The sequence below is a fragment of the Pseudoliparis swirei genome, chromosome 7 (genome assembly GCF_029220125.1).
Source record: "Pseudoliparis swirei isolate HS2019 ecotype Mariana Trench chromosome 7, NWPU_hadal_v1, whole genome shotgun sequence".
NCBI classification, from domain to species: domain Eukaryota; kingdom Metazoa; phylum Chordata; class Actinopteri; order Perciformes; family Liparidae; genus Pseudoliparis; species Pseudoliparis swirei.
The window spans coordinates 6,387,211-6,410,342 of NC_079394.1; the positions used below are offsets into that span (position 1 = coordinate 6,387,211).

The following is a 23,132-nucleotide window of genomic DNA, read 5'->3' on the forward strand; positions in this document are numbered from 1 at the left end:
AACCATTGAACAGTGGAAACATGCGAGGGACAGAACGCGCCCTCAATAAGGTTTAAGAATTGTCTAAACTTTACTCAGCAAACGGCCCTCAATGTTCAATATGTGTTAAGCATTACATTACAATGTTTCACCCATTTCCGTTTTTACTGCAGTAATAATCTATAGTCTAACGCAATAACTGAGGTTACATCATGGAGGCCAACATGTACTGTTTGAATTCACCGTGGAGATGATGTGAGCCTCTCAACTCAAAAATAAAATTGTCGTACAATAGATACTATGAAACTATGGTTGCAGGTTACATAAAGGCACTTTTGGGATCCTAGAGTTTGCATCCTATTCTCTCAAGTGCTACCAGCAAGACAAGAAGACACGCAGACTTACTGATTTGCTTATGGCCCAGACAACCGCGTGTTGTTAAAATAGAAACTCGCAGCTGCAGGAACTAATTCAGTCATGCCTCGTGTCATCATCTGTTAGTCTCCGTGTGCAGAGACACTTCACAAGTGACAAACAGGATGACATTATTTGACAGAGCCCCCAAACCACTGGGTATTGTTGCCTAATGCAATGTCTCCATCATTATATGGAGTAAATTATGCAGACATTCTACCACCCAAGGGCGACCTTATTCCCACCCACATTCACTACTAAAATAATTTGCTCATTTTACTCCCATTTGTATTATTACAATCGAGACAACGAGATGAAAAAGAGACACACATTTATGTGACTTTACAACAAACATTTCACCGACATGCAGCTTTGTCCAGTTATATAAATAAGTGACGAAGAGGTGTTATTATCTGGATGGCTAGACTTCTATTCAAGTTGGTGCCTTTTCTTCTTTTTGCAGCCTTCAACTTCTTGTTCTCGTTATAATGTGCAACACAGGGCACTTACCAGATTAAAATACTGAAATATATTTTTATTTTGCTGACAATCTTTCTTAATTTCCGGTGGAGTGGTTTCTCTCTCTGGCTTGACGTCACTGATCCAGAGAAGCCCAACCCATTTTGATTACGCACAAACCGGGGAGGGGGGCGCGCTTGATGTCCTCTCTGAAGCGCTCAACCAACCCCCTGCTGTTGTAATGTAAAGCTCGCAGAGTCCTGGTGCACGTACCGCTGGTCAGGACCCGGTTCGCATACATTGGAGCCTCCAACTTGAGTATTCTCTGCATCGGAGAGATTCCGCAGCGACATTCCGCATGGAATGGTTTGGGGGGGGATTGGAGTAGAAATGCAGCGCCGCACTTCCAGCCCACAACAAGAACCATGCCCAGCTTACATTGCAAGCAAATCTATGACATCCTGTTTTATCCATTACGACTTTGATAGGAGTGAAATTTGCTCGGATACCGACGAGGAGTGAAGAAAATATTCACAGCATACGAGCTGAAGGACGTTGTTTTTTGCTGCAGCAACTTGTGAACCGAAAAAAACTCAGCATTTTAGGAATTTCTTTGGTTTTTTTAAATGGAGCTGGAGAACATAGTAGCCAACACCGTACTGCTTAAAGCGAGAGAGGGTAAGTTGGCACAGAAAAGAGCTGCTATTAGTTCTTAAGAATGGCTGTGTGACAGTTTGCGCGCAGTGTGCAGAAAAAGGTGGGAATGATCGTAATGACGGCAGTAGGTAGCTGTCTGCGGACTGTCGGGCTCCACAAGCTGCAGGTAAACCCTACAGATGCCACAGACATTTCTATTACGAATCTCATATACAATCACTCTATTGTGATGAATTCTAATCTCAAAGTCAATCTCATGGATCATTATTTATCCCCATTGATTTTGACAGATTCTATATGTTATCATATATGCATGGAGGGGGGGGGGGTCTGCCTTCCACATCCGCCTTCTCTGTCTGAAAATAAATGCGCCTTTTCGCAACAGTATACGTGCTGAGGCTCAGAGTGAAGCAGGGAATAACTCTTTGCCCAGAGAGAATACACGAGTGTTGGCTGGATGGCATTTGAAAAGGAGATTTGATGATGTGTCTGGTGTGGAAATCGATGTATGGGGCCTGCACAGAGAGACTGGGGATCAGAAACAGTGGGTCTGAGGCCAGATCGTCTGGAATGTGATGGTATATGGTGTTATTAATAGTTATTTTCTAGGAAGATAGGATCATGTGGAGGGCAGGAAACAGCCCTGCAGGTAAACATCATGCAGTCTGACGACATGAATGTTTCCCTTAAAGTCACCGGGTAGTCCCTAAACCTGTTTTAAGAACAAGTCGGTTATAGAAAAAAATCCACCAGCATTTAACTTCCATACCTAAGTATAAGTATGTGTCACACTCATGTCTTTTCAGAATATATTATGAAACTTTTTATTTTAAATGGTGTAATTTCTTCTCAATAGGCCTAACTAAGTTTTGTGGCACACACTCACAAGTGCACCCACAAGTTTGGTTTCATGCAGCATGTGGTTCCATGTAGCAACGGTCTCTGTGCTGTTGCAGGGTGACACAGGAGAAGACTCTGCACCTCTGGCAGCTCCTTTTATTCATCTCACATGATGACATACTGAGGAGGAAAAAGGGGGCTGGTCTAGAGAGAGAGAGAGAGAGAGTCATGGGAATTAACAAAGTGATGAAGTGTAACAGGAAGCTGACATGCTGTCAAAAGCCTTCACGGAGGATGCTTTCACCTGCGGGTCGATCTGGACATTTTGTTTTAAGAGGGCAGAGCACGGCCGGGCTCGTGAATTTCGCTTCATGAATTAATAAGAGCAGTTAATGACCCAAGACAGATCGTGCTTGTCCCAGCTGCTCCATTGGTGCTCATCCCTGCCTTGACTGTGTGGGAGAGAGAGAGAGGGCCTTTTACAATTTCACATAAAGGGATGAGAAGGTTCTTTGAATTTCAGCTGAAGCAAGACTTTCTCTGCCGCTCGATCAATGCTCCTACAAATGCAGATCAACAGTTGAGTTCAGATGTGTTGCACTGCACACATTAAAACGTGTCACAGGTTGGTGTGAGTGTCCTTCAACTGTGTGACTCATTAGAGGTATTATCTTACGGGGCCCAGTGCCAAAGAGGCCCCGATGTGCTGCTGCTGACTCTCCTGCTCCTCGCTCATATGGATGTCCGAGGACAGAATGCACAGAGGCTCACTTTAGGTTCACATAGCAACAGTGAGGCGATGTGAACGCAGCGAAGAAAGAGTATTTATTCCCGTTTGTTTATGCAAGTGCGTCTTCAGCCACGGAGCCGAAAGCGAGAGGCATGCGTCCTCTTTCCAAACGTTGCGCGGCCGAATTTCCAACACAGGCCCGTTGCCAACTTCCACCGCTCTTTGGCCCCTCGGTGCCAGACAGATCTGATGGTCCAGAACTAGATTTGAACTTGTGAACACTCATTGATTAGAGAACCTAGAGATGGGAGAATAAAAACAGCTCGTACTTGTTTCAAACTTTAAGATCAAAGAGGGTTTACAATGAATATGATATTTCACGTTCATCACTGAGTGGAAAATATGGATTTCCACAGAAATACAAAGCAGCTCTCATCATATTGAACCATCTCATTAAGTGACCACTCTCTTACATAAAGCCTAATGGTATTATGCACTATCAGTTAGATGCAGCCCATACGCTTTTTAATCAAATTGATTGTTACATAACAAACTGAGTGGGCTAGCGCCACCCGAGCTCCATCTTCCTGTGGAGCTGCTCTCCGGTCTCCGCGGAAGATACTTTATGGATGATGAGTGAGTATGCAGTGAAATGAAACACCCGATCTCCTGCTCGGTCATCCGAGTGTCGTCTGACGGCTGCAATACTGTTAACCAATCTTAAAAGCTCTGCTGTCCGCATGATCTTTGTCAGCTGAGGAAATTGGGGGTCAGCGCAGATCAAAGCGAGTCCTGTGAAGTCATTCGCGGCTGTCTGTTTCAGTAAGATCGGTTGGAATCGGCCTTTTCAAAGAGAGCTGAGAGGGAGCAGGTTCAAGAGCACGGGTTACTGTCGATGTGTGTGTTGGCAGAAGAGGGTTGTGGGGGTGAATTCCTTTGTTTCAATGTAACCTGAATCCAGCTGCCCATGCGTTCGCAACATCAGCGCAGTAGACCCTGGACTGCCTCCCCATTCACAACTCTTGCTGGCAGCAGTCACAGATTCCAAGCCAGCTGAACGCACGTCATCGGCTGTCCAAGTGAATGAGAGCAAGGGGGGGGGGGGGGGGAATGCATTGCTGCATGCCGACGCCTTTCCTGAACTGCTGTAGCAGAGCTGGTTTATTTAGTTTGGGCCACGAGACTGAGTTCCACTCCGATGTCTGCTGGCTTTTGCTTTTTTTGCTGTCGTGTTTTTTTTGGAGGTTGTAAGAGTAAGAATCACTCTCCGTCACATTCGGTGTATAATTCAGTGCTGGAAAATGCTCCGTATAGTGCAACCAGTATGTTGATGAGAATCTATGTGGGAAAACCACTTCAGGAGTGAAGGATTGGTTTATTTCCACGTACCTAAGGTGAGACATGATGATGATGATGATGATGTTTTACTTGTTTATACTTACTCATTACTTTCTCAAACATGTTTAGATAATGTCATCATATTTACTCACTTGTGGGCTTTGGAAGACTTTGTTTGGCCTGCGACCCTTTACAGTGCTCTATTGATTTGTTTGTGGCCTTTAAAGGAATCTGTTTAAGGAATCAAGGACCTTGCTTGACAACATATATTTGTATCCTGTAGACACAAATTACCGTAGAATTTAGAGCTTCAGAAATGAGTCAATACGTTGATTAAAATGTAATTAATCTGCATCTGCATGGATAATTATTTAGTAGTTTCTGAAGTTTTTCATTCAAAATGTCCAACATTGTTGCTTGCAGATTCACAGATCATCATCTATTGATTTTCTGCTTGTAAACGGATTATATTATTTCAGTGTTGGACTTCCTGTTGAAGATGTCACCTTGGACTCTTGAGAAACTGGGATGGACGTTTTTTGCTTTTGCTTGATTAATTAAGAAAAAATAATCAGCTGACGAGGAGGGATTTCCTCTAAAAATGAAAATCATTTAACGCTTGTTGATCAATCAACTAGTTACATTCATTGACATAACTGTAAAAAAAAATCCACAAAGAATCAAACAAAAGTATCACTTTAAAATGTGTGTTTAACAGATATGTGCTCACAAGTTTCTTGGAAATAAGTCATTGAGCATGAGAAAAGAACAAAACACAACTAATTGTTAGTTGTTTGACTTGGACCAAAATGATCAATTAGGTGACTTATCATGAAAGTAAAGGTTATTTGCATCTTTAGTATAATTACATGTTTCAATGATAGTCATTTAATGAGCGTGTTGCTTGTCAAAAACATCAAATGTGGTAATACCGTAACATTATATGACATCGTTTCAGAATTCCCGAAAGACATTTTTAATGAATGCTGGACTCATTTCTGTGCTGAAGTGTTAATGAAGGAATCCGTAGAGAAAAGCCGTACGTGATATGTACCTAAATATGGTGATATCCAGTCATTTGCCAAGTCGAAGCAACTTGGGGAGCTGCTGTCGTCACTGCTGACAGAATTCGAGTGAAATGAGCTGCTTGAATCTGCTTGAATCTTCAGCCATGACACACACACAACACCGGGATGATCCTCCACCTGTCTGCTGATGGTAATGCCAGGATGAATTATATCCTGTAGACTCCCGCACACAAACTTTCTCTCTCATGTACACACAAACAAAACCCTTGCTTGGAGGGCTCCTCCCTCAGGACCTAATGGCGTCAACTTTTATTTGCTTAATGGAGGGGAGAGTAAAATACACGAGAGGGAAACCAGCTTGTGGTGTCCTCACTTGGGTCTTCTCTGATGGGAAAGAAGCAAGACACAGGGAAAGAAAACATGGGAATAAATGTAGTTACAAATGTTTGTGACCCACTCTCGTATGTATCGGCTCTCTTCGAGGTTATTCACTTTGATTATTAAAGCGTGTTGTGTTTTTGTAATGTTTTCATTTCCCAGCATGCTTCAGGAGGGCAACGCCTGCAACATTAGACCCCACAGAATGCACTGGCCGCCAGGGTTAGTCGACAGTGTTAACTGGTAATATTAAGTTAGTGACACCGAAACAAACAAACAATTCTATCGGCGTCTGTTTCTTTGATCCAGACTGAAATATTTCAATTTGGTGCAGACATTCATGGTCCCCATTGGCTGCAGTCTAGCGCCACCAGCATGTCGACGTTTGTGTTTTATGTTGGATGGATTGCTTTTAAATTTAGTTTGAGCTGATGGAATCTATGTTCCCCACAGGAGGAACTACAATCATCTTGGTGGTTCCTTGAATTTCCATCTATCACCATCAGCTCATTTTCTTTTGATCAACACTTCCAAAACGAAAGCCGTTCCCATCAACCTCAGCTGTACTTCAGGCTGATTATCAATCGTGTCTGCACCTCCTTCCCAATTTCACGACGGACACAAACACAGGCTTCCATATTACTCCTTATCCGTCAAAACAGTATTTGTAGTTCCAGTTTCAAAGTTTCTTAATCCCACTTGGACCAATTGGGATTGTGTGTCTTATTCATGCAGGTTACAGTATAAAGTAATTATTTATTGCAGATCTCTTTTGTGAGTTCTTCAGTATTTAAGCACAAAGGGTTTTTCTTGGCTTCCCATTTGCTACCAGTAGTTTCATGGAGAAATAAACAAAAAAAAGTAGCAGATATACCCATTTCTCCATCGATAACGCACCACAAGACTTGCCGTGTTTTGAGTAGGAGTGTGACTCATTTTTTCTTGAGTGGAAACATTCTGCTCTCTGGCTCTTACTATCTCTATTGTTATTGCTGCCTCTACCCACACATGGAGTATACATAACTCCGCTGGATGCAACAAGTTCACGCCTGTTCTCGGGGGGTTGTCGAGTGGAATTCTGGGAAATATAGGAGATAATTATCGAAAGTAGAAGTTGAAGGAAAGTGGATGCAGAACAAAAATGTAATGCACCGAGCAGCCGGACTGATGATATCTTATTTCACCATGTTAGACATACAGGTTATTACTCATGCATTTTATCGCGTCTTGATGCATCCATGTCCGAGACCTGCTTCCTGTGCTCTGCATTGCTGCCACATCTCTTTAATGGAACATCCAATACATATTTGATGTGCATTAATTGTGGGATAATCAATACTGTAGTTTATGAAGCTTTTTCCCCATGTCTCCTGTCGTATGAGGAGCTTATGGCGAGACGATGCGCTTTTGCAACATATTCATAAAAACTCATGGACACATTCACAATATGGTCAGACTTTTTGAAATTACACGAGGCTACATATTTGAAGATAATAAAATAAGAGATCAAATATTGTAATAAATCTCAGACAGCCACAGCTTTTTCTAAAGGTTTACTGTGAGTTTTTCCGACATGATATTGAAAAAAGGACCAACACAATCACCCCATGAGTAAGTCCAACATTTCTGTCCGCAGTTCAGCTCAGTCAAGACCACAACAATATCCTTTCAAGGGATATTGCCATAACAGGGACAAAAAACATGGAACGTCGACACAGGAGCAAGACGTGGTAGAAACATCTACATAAAGAGAGAGTTTGTGTGTGTTTGAGGAAAAAAAGGACATGGAGAACAGCCAGCTTGAGAAGAGCAATGTAGTTTAACCTATTTCCAGGATGGGTTTTTGTGCACGTACACACACACACACACACACACATGTTCACTGCTATCTATCCACATACAGTGCAGCATGTGCTCCATCACTTTGATAAGTTGGACCCCTTGTTTTCATTGGAAGCACTTTACTCAATGTTTGCTCACTTGTGATGTAACTGCAGAGTTTCCGTCTGAGTGAGAGAAAATACAATCATCCCTCACAGAGATTTAGGATAACTTTGCCATAATGTTTCGCTCTCTCAAAACATTTATAGAAGTGAACAAACAGTGTCGGCGTGGAGGAGCGCCCCATTATGGCTCGCCTCATGTGGACTATGCTCTGTCCGCCTGGATCTTTATGGATGAGCAAACAGCATGTATTACCCACCGTGCCCTGGGCTGTGTGTGTGGTGCTTTGTTGAGACAGCCTAGTGGGTTATATAATTTCAGTCTATTGAATGTTTTTTCCCCCCTTCACATTCCCTATTCAGTATATTTATAGAACAGGAAACTTGTGGCAGATGACTCCATCCCAGACAGGAAATGTACCCGTCCTTCTGCTGCCTTTGTGAGATTTCTGACTGCATGCACGTTTTCACACTGGTTACCTTCCCACACATGGTTGTTCACATATGGACATGCCCACAATCACAGACGCAGTTACTCTGGCAACAACTGTCACAGCTCACACACTCTGGGGCCATGAACCGGTTTGACCACCTTGGTTTGTATTAACACATTGCTCTTGCCCTTGGTCTGGTTGCTATTTATAGCAGTAATATTTACAAGGATATAGTCACAGTTGTGTGTGTTTTTAAAAAGCTTTGTGTACATGTAGCTGTGAACATCATGTCACACACTGAATTTATGTCTAAATCAATCTTAAACAATGTAGCTTTCCTGCTTTATACAGCTATATTGTTACAGTCACGTTAGATTCAATGTTGTTGCCAACACATGGCTCATCGGGATACAGCTCTGCACGAGCAAAGAAACTGCTGATAAGATCTGTCTTTATTGTGTATGACTAATTTTGAATTTATGACCCTTCATTAACATTATTATTATACAGCCAACATTATTTTGAGTGTTTCCAGGTCAACGCTGTACGTCACAGTTGTTTGTTTTGAGAGTGCTAGCAGATTTTACAGCCAGGTTTATGCTGTTATTATTTCGATCATGATGAATATGTGGACAGAGAGGCTCGTTGGTGATGATCATAAGGCGGCTGGACAGAGAGGGGCCGACATGACATCACGGGGAACAGGGCAACAAAGTGCTTCTTCCTGCTATAGTCCTCCCCTCCTGCTCTGGGCAGCGTTCCCCTCAGCTTCCTGTGGCACACAGAACACACGTACACAAACACACACTTGTTAAACTAAACCTGAGAGATAACCCTAAACTGTCCTCAGTTTAACAACAGGTTTGTCCCCATGCACGACCCACAAAAAGCACAATCTGGAAGGGTGTTTTTTTGGAAGAGATGCACGTCTAAAGCAATGCCATCTCGATATTTCTTACGATAAATCCAAACCGTATGTTGTTAAAAATTGCTCTCCAGAGGCCTGAGAAGCAAGGAGAGAATGTTTGACACAGGGTGCCAATGCAAACTGATAATCTGCTTGTTGTTGTGTATTTACCATTTGTGTTTTGCATACATAATATCACGTGCGCCCTTACCTGCAGCTCCAATGCAAATAAAGTCCATCTATTGAGAGAGAGAGAAGAGCGATACTTTGAGAGAACAAAGGCGCCTTTATCATCCACTGGTACTGGTTGGCTGCACTGTGTCGGTACCTCGCTGTCCACCATGCTGTGACTCAACTGCGAGGCCGACATTTAACAGATCAGACAAAGGCGGCGAGGTGAGAATGAGCGATAATCAGAAAAGAGATAGTCAGTTGTTTGTGAACATTTTAAGTCGCCGCAGGAAGGAGATGTGAGCGTGGAGTCACAGAAATCTACGAACATCTCACTTTCTGCAGAGTGTAGGTGGAGAGAATATCACATATTCACTGCGCTCCTGCCAGCACATTCTGTTGCAGATGTTGTTGTTACATATATGCCAGATGCACAGCGTGAGCTTCAGGATGCGGTTTCGGCTGGTTGTCCACAGCTGATCGAACTGCATGTCTGGAGTGACGGTGGAAGTGAAGTTGTTTGAAACCTCAGAGACCATGTGTGTGTCTGTTTGTGTGTCTGTTTGTGTCGGTTAATGTCCTGGTTCCTCTAACCTTGCAACTAAGCAGGGACAACGTGTGGATGGATGGGGGCTGCAGAACTGCCAGAGTCGGTTCAGGTGAGCATGAGGACGTTACTTGATAGAGGCCACGGGAGAAACAATGGGACACACACACGGACACACACACGGACACACCGGTGTTTGGGATGACGGTAACCAGCTCGGGTCGCGCCAGAAGGATGCCGTTCCCTCTCTGACCTTATGTTTGCTTCAATTCGACATGCCTTCATGATGTCACAACTGCTCAGCAGAAACATAAATATCAGGCGGAGACCACACTGGCCTCATGGAACAAATTAGACGGACAAGTTCCTGTGCGCATGGTACCCGGGGCGCAGTGCATATTTCTATTCCTGTGTAAGTGACAGACCATGAACGAGTCTAGTAGAGAAAGAAAGAAACAGGGAAGCGAGAACAAAGAGTTTATGGATGACATTTACGAGCATATTCACACTTTTAATTTCCCAGTTTTGTTAACCTTGAACCTGAATCTGTGATCTGCAAGTTTCTTTCTCCTGCAGCTTCCTGCCCTTGTTTTAAAATCCCGATGCTTCCTTTTATGTTGATATTCACAATCCTTATTGCATGCCTTTTATTATGCAGCTATACCACAGCTGATGGCCTCCAACAACTCCAACAATGCAACAACAAATTTTATTTCACGGACTGATGTTGTATTTGTCTAAAGCCACAGACATCAGAGAGGTCAAAAGACACCGAGGCCAGACAGGAAGTTGCTTGTTCCATCTTGTATTCGGAGATGAATAATTTATGCATAATGTTTTAATTAGTTTGGGAGCGGTTGGTTGTGTTTGCGTACAGACGTTCAGGTCTTTGCACCCAACAAGCCTCTGCCGTTACTCATGTTTGTTGTTGCAGCTCGACACATTTAACATGCTGCCCGGGTATCTGGGAAGAGATTGCCAAGCAGGTCGGATGCTCTCATCTCCACTAACTTCCCCACACCCCAACGAAGAATGACATTCAAGGATTTATTTGCCTTAATGAAAATGCTACATCTGGCTAAATGAGGCCCCTTAATGAAGCGCTGACGAATCTGTTCCATGAAGCTGTAAACTTGCGTCCTTCTGGAACCCTGAACCAAAGGGGGTTGAGGGGCCTGAAGCAGCAAACGAGGTCAGGCATTGTCTGGCAGCGATGACGTAGAGGTTATGGTGACAGGAAATCATCAACAGAGTCTGAAAAAAACGGTATTATGGCTACAGAGTAATAAATGAAGGTGATGGCAGGAGAGACGAGGAAATGGAAGATGAGGAGGGGGATACGATGAAAAGTAAATCTGGAGAGCAGTGAGAAGGAAAGAAAACAAAACGCAGAAAGAGAAAAAGAGGAACTACTTAATTTGTGGTCATCTCAGCATTGTGTCGAAGTTGAATGGCCGGGTGGAGCGCAGATGTTTGGTACAATCATTTGACACGGCGTTGACCCTTCAGAGGAAATCTATCCCATTTGGTGGACGCTTTTATCTGCAAATGCCTAACAGTAGCATTCATTTTTAGCATGGTGGCCCCCAAGGGGAATGACCTTCTCCGCTCACTCTCCTGTTGTGCTTTTCAGCAGACGTCCGTTTTTGTTTTTATGAAAAGAGATTAACATATTTGACCACACACAACACAGCAGAGTGCGCTGAAGTTTAGCATTGGAGCATTTCTTTACACATTAACTGTTTTCAGAGAAAAACTTGTGGATAATTAAGGAAGTGCGCCTGTTTATAGCTTGTTTGGTCTTAAGTAATGGTGATGACAAGCAGGTGCTAGGAGTTAATGATTCTCTTACGGGTTATTTTGACTATTAACAAATTAATGCTTTGCGTTTCTCCATGGTGATATGGCTGCACTCTGTGTGTCCGCTGTGGAGACGCAGGATCCTTTATCTAAAAACATACCCGACCTGAAGTTATTATCAGGGCTCCTCCAAGCTTTAAAACCCTTTTTTTCTGACATTTGGATCAAAAGTTTGAGGAATTACTTAAAAAGTGTGTTTGTCTGCTCTAATATAAGCTGCAACCGTTGACCAAAACTTAATGCTGAATCATTCCTGATATTATGTGGCACAGTCTTTTACATTTAAATCCACAAAAAAACAATTGCAAAAGATGCAGATTTTGAGTCTTTAATTTTCACATTGAGTGTAATTTAAATGTCTTGAATTTTAGTCCAAGTGAGTGCATCATTTAATTTCGGAAAGGCAACGCAGTTTATTTGAGAATAATATATACATTTTAAACAGCGGAGGAGGGAGCGATGAAGCGTCAATGCAGAAGAATTGATGGGAAAACCTGTGAACGCTTTCACTCAGAGGCTCCAGCATGACATAGAGCCTCTCACATTCCTGGGTTATTACCTACAGATGTCTGCTTGTCCCTGCGTCTCCTGCTCTCATACTCTCAATGTTGCCTCTCACGTCAGGCCAGCTGCTCGCGGCCAATTTCCACTGCAGAGAGTGGTTAAAGGAAATCCCTGTCAGTTTATTAGAGCAGTCTTTGCGTATTAATAAAAAAACGGAGACAAGCATGACGTAAGACAGCGAGCTGGAATTTATGGAAAACCGTGAAGTCAGTTCTCACAGTCTTGTATCACAGCATCAAAGAGGAAAAGGAACATGGTTTATCAAGGGAAATGTCGAGGTGGACAAATGTGAAAGGCGAGATGAATTTGAGCTGGATGTACGAGATTTTAGGACACGTTGCTGCAGGAAGCTGATGCATGATTATTCAGAGCCGTGGAATCCAGTCTGGCAAACTCCTGTTCTGATGGGAACTGAGCGGGTCAGAATAAGCCTTCCGTCTGTGTGGACACACACACACACACACGCTCACAGAAAAACTGAGTGCGGAAGAAAGTTAGCGCAGTAAAGAGTGATTTGTGGAGGAAGTGAGACGTAATCTATGAATTATATATGCACATCGAGACTATGATTTCATTCAGGGGAGAGCCCCCTCCCACCCTTCTCCTTCTCATTTTTGCCATTAGCAAACTGAATGCAAACTTTGACATCTTTATGAAGTTCTTTCATTCTCATTTTTCATTTTCGTATCTCTTGTTTTTTCTCTGTTGCCACAGGTGGAGGAGGAAAGCGGAAAGGGAGGAGCAAAAAATGGAAGGAGATCCTTCGCTTCCCCCATATAAGCCAGTGCACTGAGCAGGGAAACGACATTGGTTCGTGTTTGTGTGCGTCGGAGGAGAATGTGTGTGTCCATTGGAGTTTCAAAAGGCAGCGTTTCACAGTGTGTGTCCTTTTTTCTTCTTCTGCAGAGAGGGACTATGTCAGCATCTGTGAGAAACAGCCTATCGGACGGCTACTGTTCCGTCTTTACTGTGAGACCAGACCTAAACTGCAACGATGCATCCAACTACTGGACGCAATGGTACACACACACTCACATACACACACACACTCGCACAAACAGACACACACACTCACAGGGGGTGTCCTCAAACCAAAAGTTTACCATTAAAAATCCAGGAATAATATGGGGCAAGTGAATACCGGTAATCAACTCCCTTTTTTTCTTTTTTACCATTAAAGTGTCTGGAGTCAAAGCACTGAACCATTAATTGCCTGTTCACTAACTCTAGCTTTAACTAGGAACAGTAGGCCTCTTAAACTTTGTATTTCCCCAGTAAATGAACATGTTTGTTTCTAATAAGAGATAGGTGACTTAGTATCCTTTCGAAAAAGCGTAAGTGTAAACACAGGAGAGGCTTAGCGGGTGGTCAGTTCCTCCGATGTGCTTAGGTGTGACTTTATATTTAAAGCAGTCAAAAGCAACACTCGTTCCTGGATTAATGCAGCTATGGACAAAAATCCACTTTTTCAGTGCACTCACTTTCCTGACAGCATAGCCTGGGAGCACCGTGATGCTGAGTCATGCATCACAAGGAGACAATTAAACTGAGTAGTGATTATTCAACCCGACCAATTTCTCTCTCTCTCTTTCTCTCTACGTCTAGACGAATAGCTCCCACATGACACATTTAACCCTTTATCTCTGCCCAGAATATCTTTGTGGTCATGTGACAGGACAGAAAGGACAGCATTGTTTCCCCCCCCCCCCCCCCTTTCAAACCTACAACCCCCACCCTTCTCTGCCCCACCCTAAAAATGACCATCACCCCCAGCGAGGGGGAAACCCATCCCAAACACATGCTGTCTTTAATTCTGCAATCCGCGAGGCCACACTCAGCTTTATACTCACCACTAACACACCAGCTATAAAGCAGGCAGGTGCTTGTATTTAAGTGATCCATGTGATCAACATGTGATTCTTCATCTAGCTATAGAAACTATTAAAAGTATACACGTGTGTAGTGGCACTCCGTATAGTTCTGGGTCTTCTGTACCACAATTTTGAGTTCAGTCTTAGAAACTATTAATTGACACGCGAGTAGTTCTTCCATAAAAAATGTTTACGAGAGAACGTAGAGTTACATGTTCACACGGTCAAAAAACTATGTCGCTACATCTCTGAGCTCAAATCTGGACCGACAGTCCAACACGCAGGTGTTGTACTGACGTGACGTCATCTGATTGGAAGCTTATATTTTGACAAGTTATTCAGCTTTTTAATACAATACTAAATTATATGTGTTAACCTAAACGTTCTTTCAAATCATAATGAAAAATATGTATCTTCAGTTACCTTTTAAAATCTTTTTAAACTAAATTATTATAACAAATGAAATCATGCATTTGGCTCTTACAACGTGTTTTATCAGTCGGATGTACAGGAACATTTGTGTGTGTGTGTGTGTGTGTGTGTGTGTGTGTGTGTGTGTGCAGCGCAGTAACCACTTTGTCATTGGCAGTAGGCTACCATAAAATATGAAGGGGAATTCTCCCTCATTTGCAAAGTTACGAGCTGTTTACAATATCCCTGCAAGTTTTGCAGATATTCACAAAGTCCACACTGTGACTGGAAACACATGCTTAACTTTAAAATCTTTACCGAGCACGAATCCCTGGAGGCAATAAATGTATTTGATTGAGTTACTCGCAGGGCAGTCTCCCTCTTCTATCAGATCCGGCACGAGATCTGCAGAACACATCGGGACTTAAACGAGAGCTGCGTTCAGACCTTAAGGATAAGGTCCTGGACCAATGTTTAAAGAGTATACATGACTGTTATTCAGTCTCTATTATCTCTATTATTAAGGTGCTTAGGTGTGTGTAACAGAGGAAGGAATGCGCTCGGGGGTTCCTGTGGCTTCTCTTACATCATGAGAAAGTGTGTGTGCAACCAATTGTATGTGTGCGTTTGTCTATGTTGGATCCCCTCTGCTTCCAAAAGGCTAAAGGGCGTCTTCTTTTCCATTTGGCTGACCCCCCACTGGCAAAGGGTGGGAGCCAGAGACAGCTCATTTACTCTCTCTCTCTCTCTCTCTCTCTCTCTCTCTCTGTATGTGTGTGGCAGTGTTATTTGGAGCCTTTCTGATAACGAAGCCTCAGTTAATCAACACTTGGCAGCAATCAGTTCCCTCTCCCCTCTCTACGTCTTTCATACTCTTATAAGTTTCCGACATTTGTATATATGTAGTATGTATTTTTTTATTCAGGATCTTTTTTTGGCTTTGTTCCCGAAGTCTCAGTGACGCGGTGGCTTTTTAAAGCCTGTTTTTCCTGAAAGCTCCAGGCTTATGTGAGTATGTACTGAATATATACATGTGTGTGTGTGTGTGTGTTTTGTAGTGGAAAGCTGGTGATGCTGGTGTGACACACTGACACTCCAGGACCTCAAGGAATCCCGTCGTGTTTACTGTGTGGTTGCCAGGCGACACAAGACCATGTTGGAAAAAGCCCCAGATAGAAGGAGTTGGGCCAGCGTGCAGCACAGGCGGCGTGTTGCTTCTCCCCTTTTTTGAGAACTTAAAAGTGCTGATTACCAAATGCGTCAGAGCGCCTTTGCGAGAAAATCCAATATGTCCAGCGTGGAACATCCAAAACTGTTTATGTCAACAGCTTCACTTGTTGAACACGCAGCCAAGAGCAGCGTATGCTCATGTGAGAGTGACAGCGACACACAGGGGTACAGAGGGAGAGGCGTGTGTCCTCGTCACCACTGAACAGCAGCGACTCTAGCAGACAAATTACGCAATCAATTAAGCATTTTTGTTCTCAATGAAGGCCGATGGAGAATTTGAGAGCTTAGCATTTATCTTCTGTCGTAGTTGTAAAGCAGGAAGACTTAACCCTTGTGTTGCCTTCGGGTCAATTTGACCCGATTCAATGTTTCACCCTCCTGTTACCTTTATATTTACTAACATATTTTACCCTTGAGGTCAATATGACCCCAGCTATTAAAATCTCCAGAAAATTATTAGAATTAATATTGTTTTCCAAGTTTAAGTGTGAGGTACTTTATGTTTGTTTGTTGACTCCCAAAAGAACATCGACATTAAACATTGAATCGGGTCAAATTGACCCGAAGGCGACAGGAGGGTTAAATATTGAATCGGGTCAAAATGACCCGAAGGCAACACAAGGGTTAATAAGTGAGTAGCACGTCCCGAGTCTCCGCAGACTTCTTCCAGGTTGGATGACTGATTAACACTTGTTGTATTGTGGATTTTTTCCGTTAAAGGTTTTTTTTCTTCACTTTTATGGATATAACAATAGTGTACCACTTTCTGTTAAGACACCCTTTTTACAGTTAATTATATATTCATTTAGATATTCTTTATAGATCAATTATAAACCTTTTTTTTTTTTTATGGGGTTGCCATGTTTTGAAAAAGTCCTTTTGCTGATGTTTCACTTTATCACAAATAAAGGTGAATGGGGAGAACTCTTCACAGTTGCAAACGTTATTTAATTTTAATCGGGTTCTAGTTAGAAACATGTCTGGAGTTAAAAATGTTTGGTAATCGATAATAAATCTATTACATCTTCTGTAATGCGTGTGGGCCTGGACGCTCACAATATGAACTAAATTCAGTACTTTCATGTAATCTGTTGATATTTATAATACTGTGTGTACATTTTTAAAAAGGCAAAGAATAATGTCTCCAATATTATTTATTTTGTTATTTAGGACGACTATGAGGTGACACCTGATGAAAAAAGAAAATGCAGAGGGGACCAGATCATTAAGACTTTTCTCTCAAAACAAGTATGTTTCTTTATCTGATACATGTTCTTCTTTTATTTTATTCACATTTTAAATTTAGTTGACTTTTACAGTGCTATTGTAATCCTGTTCAAAAACAGACAATAATGTTGACACAAGGATGCTTCCAAAGGGCGTAGTCGTCAACTTACACATTAAATGTACCAAAAAAACATCGTTCTGGTGTACAATGTGCTGAGAGTTATGTGTGTATCTCCTTAGTCTTCGTGTAGTTTGTGTAGTAAAAAGTAACGTATTTGTGTATGTGCACTTATGTCACTGTGTGTGTTTGTATGTGTTGGTGTAGTCACCTCAGCGCGTGGACATAGCAGAGGTCTTTGCAGACCAGTGCAGAGAGAACCTCGAGCTCAGTCCATGTAAGGAGATCTTCAGCAACTGCCACAAGTGAGGCACCAATTTGTCTTTATTCCCACTCACCTGTTTGTTGGACTCTCACCTGTTCTCTCGCTAACTTTTTTTACCTCGTGAAAAGATTGTATGTAACCGACAGCACAAATATTGCTGACTGATTTATAGCCTGTATTGTATTCTCAGTTGTATCTGTTTTGTGTGGGACCAGGACCGTCCATGACTACCTGAGTGGGGCTCCGTTCTTGGACTACCAGAACAGCATGTACTTTGACCGATTCCTGCAGTGGGGGATGCTGGAAAGGTACGCAAATGATCTAACATACGTTGTTTACATAGGAGAAGTACATTATTATACTTGTATTATTATTATACGATTGAAGATACAATCGGTGGCCACTTCATTGCGTATACCTGTACCATCTAATGAAGTTCAATACAACCATGTGGCACATTTTAGCTTTACAAATTGTAAATGTCTTTTTATTGACATTACATATATGTAAATTGGATTAAAATGTTTATTACTTAGTTGAAGAGATCTATATCAAGAGATGTTTCCAATTCTGAGGGTGGTAGAATATTAGGAAAGCCCACTGACACACAGATAGTGAAGGAAAGCCCACTGACACACAGATAGTGAAGGAAAGCCCACTGACACACAGACAGTGAAGGAAAGCCCACTGACACACAGATAGTGAAGGAAAGCCCACTGACACACAGATAGTGAAGGAAAGCCCACTGACACACAGATAGTGAAGGAAAGCCCACTGACACACAGACAGTGAAGGAAAGGCCACTGACACACAGACAGTGAAGGAAAGCCCACTGACACACAGACAGTGAAGGAAAGCCCACTGACACACAGATAGTGAAGGAAAGCCCACTGACACACAGACAGTGAAGGAAAGCCCACTGACACTGACATTAGGGCTGCAACGACGAATCGATAAAAAACGATTTTTAAAATAGTTGGCAACGAATTTCATTATCGTTTACATTAGACTGCACAGGTGTACCTCGGCAGGTGGCCACTGGGCGTTGTTGCCTCAAACAATACTTAACACTAAGAATTGTTATCTCTGTCTTTTGGATTTCTTTTGATATGTACTTCTTTTTCTGTTGAGGTGGCTTTTATTCTGAAATAGAAAACCTAAAATAGTCTACACGGTGGTGTTGTGGCACCTCACAGCAAGAGGGGCACAGGTTCGATCTCCGGTTTGGGCGGTCCTTCTGGAGTGGAGTTTGCACGTTCTCCCCGTGGCAGCGTGGCTTCCTCCCACACAGACATGCGTCTTAGGTTCATTGGAGACTAAAACTGCTCGTAGGTGTGAATGTGAGCGTGAGTGGCTGCGATAAACCGGCAACCTGTCCGGGTGAACCCTACCTAAACAGGAGAAGCGGTTTGGATGACGGAATAATATTCACATCTTCTGGCTTTGAAAAGTACAAACACAACATCTTGCAAACTGTTACACTTTTTAAAGGTTAATAACATTTTAACCAGTAATAGAGCAGGTATTCAATACAAGTACATACATTGTCACGACGCTATTAGAGTGGACCCAATAGCACGACTCAGACAGGAGTGACAAAGATTACTGTCTTTGGTTGGAAACAGGCTGGGTCAAAACCGGGAGATCAGTCCAAGAAGCAAACGAGTCCAAAAAGAGGCGGGGCAGAGAATCAGAGGTCAGGGCAGGCAGGCAGGGTCAGAACAGGCAGGTCAGGAATATACTCCAATAACGCTGGAGAACTTGGCACGAAAACACAAAACAATCTGGCAGAGGACAAGTGGAAGTGAGGGAGCTAAATAGTGAGGGACTAATGAGGGGATGGGCTGCAGGTGAGAAGGGCGTGAGGACCAGGTGAAGGGAATGAGGGACTAACGAGGTGATCAGAGGCAGGTGAGGGGAGTTGGACTGACGAGATGGTGTGACAGGATGAAAACAACTATTACAAAAAGGAAGGCGTGGAGCTAAACTGTTACATACATGATGGGAGCAGCATTGCACTGCTGTTGTTTCTAAAGATCTAAGCTATTGCCTACTTTATACACTATGGGGTGGTTCAATCTATGACTATAAATCTATAATGTGGTATCTCTTATAAGATGATCATACTAACTTAATAGTACTTAATAAGTGAAGTAAATAGTAACTCTAGCTGTCAAATAAATATATCGGGGTAAAACAAGACAATATTTTAATTTGAAAAGATAAAATCGCAACACTCTTTTAAAATGTTAAATAAGTTCACTTTGTTACATTACTCCTCTGATTCAAACATGTGAAATAACTAACTTTCCCACAACATTATATCAGTTTGAAGAACAAAACAAATGGCAGGTGAAGAAACTTGACTTGGATGGAGTCACACTTTGCTTCAAAGACTCTTTCCAGGAGTGTGATGACTTCTGGGCAGGAACATATTTTATGCAGAGTGCATATCAAAGGCAGTTAGAAGTAAACAACAGGCTTTTAGAGCAGCCTTGATTGTATCCGTGTCTGGAAAGGGAAATTGTGGACAAGTGGCCACACCCTCTACACAGGAAACGGACTCAGGATGATATTGAGTTCCGTTGATAACATCTCTGTCCTAATCAATACTATATGAGCATCTATTAATGGATTCTGCTGTGTCTGTCTTCTGTCAGGCAACCAATCACTAAAGACACATTCAGACAGTACAGAGTGCTGGGGAAGGGGGGATTCGGAGAGGTAAGAGATGATGACGACGATGATGATGATGATTGTAATAAATATGGATGACGATGCTTCGCCCTATGTCAGCTGGGATCGGCTCCAGCGCCCCCGCGACCCTAATGAGGATGAAGCGGTATTGATAATGGATGGATGGATGGATGCTTAAAGTATTGTGTTTTAAATGACTGCAGTGTGAGAGATACCCTTTTGTTTTTGGCCTCAGGTATGTGCCTGCCAGGTTAGAGCTACAGGGAAGATGTATGCCTGCAAGAAACTGGAAAAGAAGAGGATAAAAAAGAGAAAAGGGGAGTCCATGGCTCTCAACGAGAAGCAGATTTTAGAGAAAGTCAACAGTAGATTTGTTGTGAGTAGAACACGAGGTTTACCTGCATGCCTGTCGCTTTGTCTGAGCACTTTCATGCCATTTAACGTTTTCTTCCTCTCTTCTAGGTGAGCTTAGCGTATGCATACGAGACCAAAGACGCTCTGTGTCTGGTGCTGACCATCATGAACGGGGGAGACCTGAAGTTTCACACCTACAACATGGGCACGCCGGGCTTCGAGAAAGACAGGGTCCGGTTTTACGCCGCACAGATCTGCTGTGGACTGGAGCATTTGCACAGGGAATCCATCGTCTATAGGTAGCCCTCTGAAATGTAGTTCAGCTCAATTCTAAATTTAATTTATTCAGTTTTAATGTCTTTCTGAATCAGGTTTTTAATTGCTTTAGATTGTAGCGTGTGAATCAATACGTTTGTCCTTTTACTAACGCTGTGTCATTTGCAGGGATTTGAAACCGGAGAATATCTTATTAGATGATAATGGTGAGTTTCAGATTTGCGTTGCACAACCTTTTTTTGCTGTGCTAGACAAATTTCAAATGCAGCCACATGCAGGCTTTTTAATCCACTGAACTTTTTATAAATAAAAATACATCATGCTCACCACTATTATACTGCAGGACACATTCGTATTTCTGACCTGGGGCTGGCCATCAAAGTGCCCGACAGTGAACTCATCAGAGGCCGGGTGGGGACTGTGGGCTACATGGGTAAGAAACACTGTGGACAACATTTCCATGAGTACATTTACCTGAGTCATTTCCAACTTTGAACCATAAACAACCTGTTTCCCTTCCTCTGCAGCTCCGGAGGTAATAAACAATGAAAAGTACGGCATGAGTCCTGATTGGTGGGGGCTGGGCTGTCTTGTTTACGAGATGACCGCCGGGCGATCGCCCTTCCGCGCCCGCAAAGAACGAGTGAAACGGGAGGAGGTGGAGAGGAGGGTGCAGGAAGAGGAGGAGGAGTATAGCGACAAGTTTACAGAGGACACAAAGGCCATCTGTAGAATAGTAAGCGTTGACGGAAAACATTTTGTCTGGAGAGACGAATGAATGATGTTTTGATTTCATTATTCATCTTTGCTTCTGCTCACCCAGCTGCTGACCAAAGACCCGAAGCAGAGGCTGGGCTGTCTGGCGGACAGAGCGGCGGGCGTGAAGGCCCACTCGTTCTTCAAAAACATCAACTTCAAGAGAATGGAAGCAGGAATAGTTGAGCCCCCCTTTGTGCCTGATGTGAGTAATGCATAATACTGCATGTTTAAATTAATCACACAACAGATTCTGAAGCTCTACTTTTTCAGTATTTTGTTCGAACCTTAAATGGTCGAAAATAGCCACAAAAGCAAGTAAAATTCCTTGATTGTAAATAATCTGTTTAGATGGACTTGTCTTCTGTTTTTTCTCTCAACCTCCATCTTTTCCGTGGTCATTGACCTTTCCCAGCCCCGGGCAGTGTACTGTAAGGATGTTTTGGACATAGAGCAGTTCTCCACCGTCAAGGGAGTCAATTTGGACCAAACTGACAATGACTTCTACTCCAAATTTACGACAGGCAGTGTTTCCATCCCGTGGCAGAATGAGGTAAGTGTGTGCACTTAATGTGACTGCTCGGTGCAGATGGTGTAACTGTTGGAAGGCATCGCTGAACAAAGTTCAACACGTATCCTCTTTCCGGTCCTTTTCCCTGCTCTCCTTCAGATGATTGAAACTGAGTGTTTCAGAGATTTGAATGTGTTTGGGCCTCAAGGGACGAGACCTCCAGATCTGGACTGGAATCAGCCGCCCGAGCCGCCGAGACGCAGCCTGCTGGACAGGATCTTCAGGAGGCATGTAAGTGAACATACACACACACACACACAAACATTGATACATTTTTACAATTCTTAATACATCAGCGAACAAAAATCTCTTTCTCTCTTTCTCTGCAGCACCCGGAGGTGTCCATTGCCAACAGCCGTGTGCAGTCTTCCAGCGTAAACTCTGTGGACTCCATGTCCAACTCTGCCCCCTAGTGGCACAGTGACAGTGTGGGAGCCCAACACACACAAAGGGAAGGAGCTCTGAGGGGCTTCCCCGCTGTTGATTGGTCAACAGCCGAGGCCTAAGCCGGAGACAGCCTAGACAGTCTAAAAGCCTAAATGGTCCGGCCGTGGGTGGGTGGGTGGGGGTGGGGGTGGGGGGTGGCCAGGCCCTGAGACCCCAGGCATTTGTAGTGGGATGATCAATGTTGCAAAGTTTGGAAATATTCGGACAAACATTACTTACCCTCAGGATTGTTGGACGATAGAACAGAGCCACTGACGTTGATGAATCAGAAAAGGATAGAATACAAGCTAATATTCAGGGGATCCACTGTATAATAAAGACCACCACAGCGAATAGAAGATGGGGTCTTGGTGAATTGGTTGTTTTTCCAGAAAAGGAATTTATTTTTCACTCATTTCCAGTCCTTAACTTTTTGGCCTGTACCTTGTATCTCTCCATCTATCCACACCCCTCTGAGCTTCACGTCTGTTCTCTTTCTCGAACTTATTTCTTTCTCCGCATTTCCACTTTTCATACTGTACCTCATATATCACTCCTGAACATTCAGAACACATCACCTCGACAACCTCAACACATAAAGTACATTGCCTTGCGTACGCTCAGGCCAAAGATTACAGTTTAGTTTTGTGATACTGTTGTCATGTTGATTTATTGTTTTTT

At 43.0% G+C, this 23,132-nt stretch overlaps 1 protein-coding gene across 3 annotated transcripts; it reads left to right on the forward strand.

The window, feature by feature from the left end:
- The first annotated feature begins 1,054 nt into the window (after positions 1–1,054).
- Positions 1,055–22,555, forward strand: grk5l (G protein-coupled receptor kinase 5 like). Of its 3 annotated transcripts, XM_056419703.1 has the most exons (16): positions 1,055–1,530; positions 12,964–13,059; positions 13,156–13,268; positions 16,932–17,009; positions 17,314–17,411; positions 17,587–17,679; positions 20,032–20,095; positions 20,304–20,444; positions 20,531–20,721; positions 20,867–20,904; positions 21,042–21,131; positions 21,226–21,434; positions 21,522–21,659; positions 21,870–22,007; positions 22,125–22,256; positions 22,355–22,555. In XM_056419703.1, exons 1-16 carry the CDS (start codon positions 1,479–1,481, stop codon positions 22,436–22,438), a joined length of 1,755 nt encoding a protein of 584 aa, XP_056275678.1. In that variant the 5' UTR covers positions 1,055–1,478; the 3' UTR covers positions 22,439–22,555. The 3 variants fall into 3 exon arrangements, with proteins under 3 accessions (XP_056275678.1, XP_056275679.1, XP_056275680.1); XM_056419704.1 differs by lacking the exons at positions 22,125–22,256; positions 22,355–22,555 and having other exon boundaries at positions 21,806–21,962; XM_056419705.1 differs by lacking the exons at positions 1,055–1,530; positions 12,964–13,059; positions 13,156–13,268; ... (1 more) ...; positions 17,314–17,411; positions 20,032–20,095 and having other exon boundaries at positions 17,597–17,679.
- Positions 22,556–23,132: the final 577 nt, after the last annotated feature.

What these genes read in the sequence shown, in the direction of transcription:
- grk5l (XM_056419703.1), top strand. Translation starts at nt 1,479, where the DNA reads ATGGAGCTGGAGAACATAGTAGCCAACACCGTACTGCTTAAAGCGAGA. An exon ending in TGAGCAGGGAAACGACATTG is followed by an intron (nt 13,060 to 13,155) that starts GTTCGTGTTTGT and finishes CTTCTTCTGCAG; the next exon opens with AGAGGGACTATGTCAGCATC. An exon ending in AGCCCCCCTTTGTGCCTGAT is followed by an intron (nt 21,660 to 21,869) that starts GTGAGTAATGCA and finishes GACCTTTCCCAG; the next exon opens with CCCCGGGCAGTGTACTGTAA.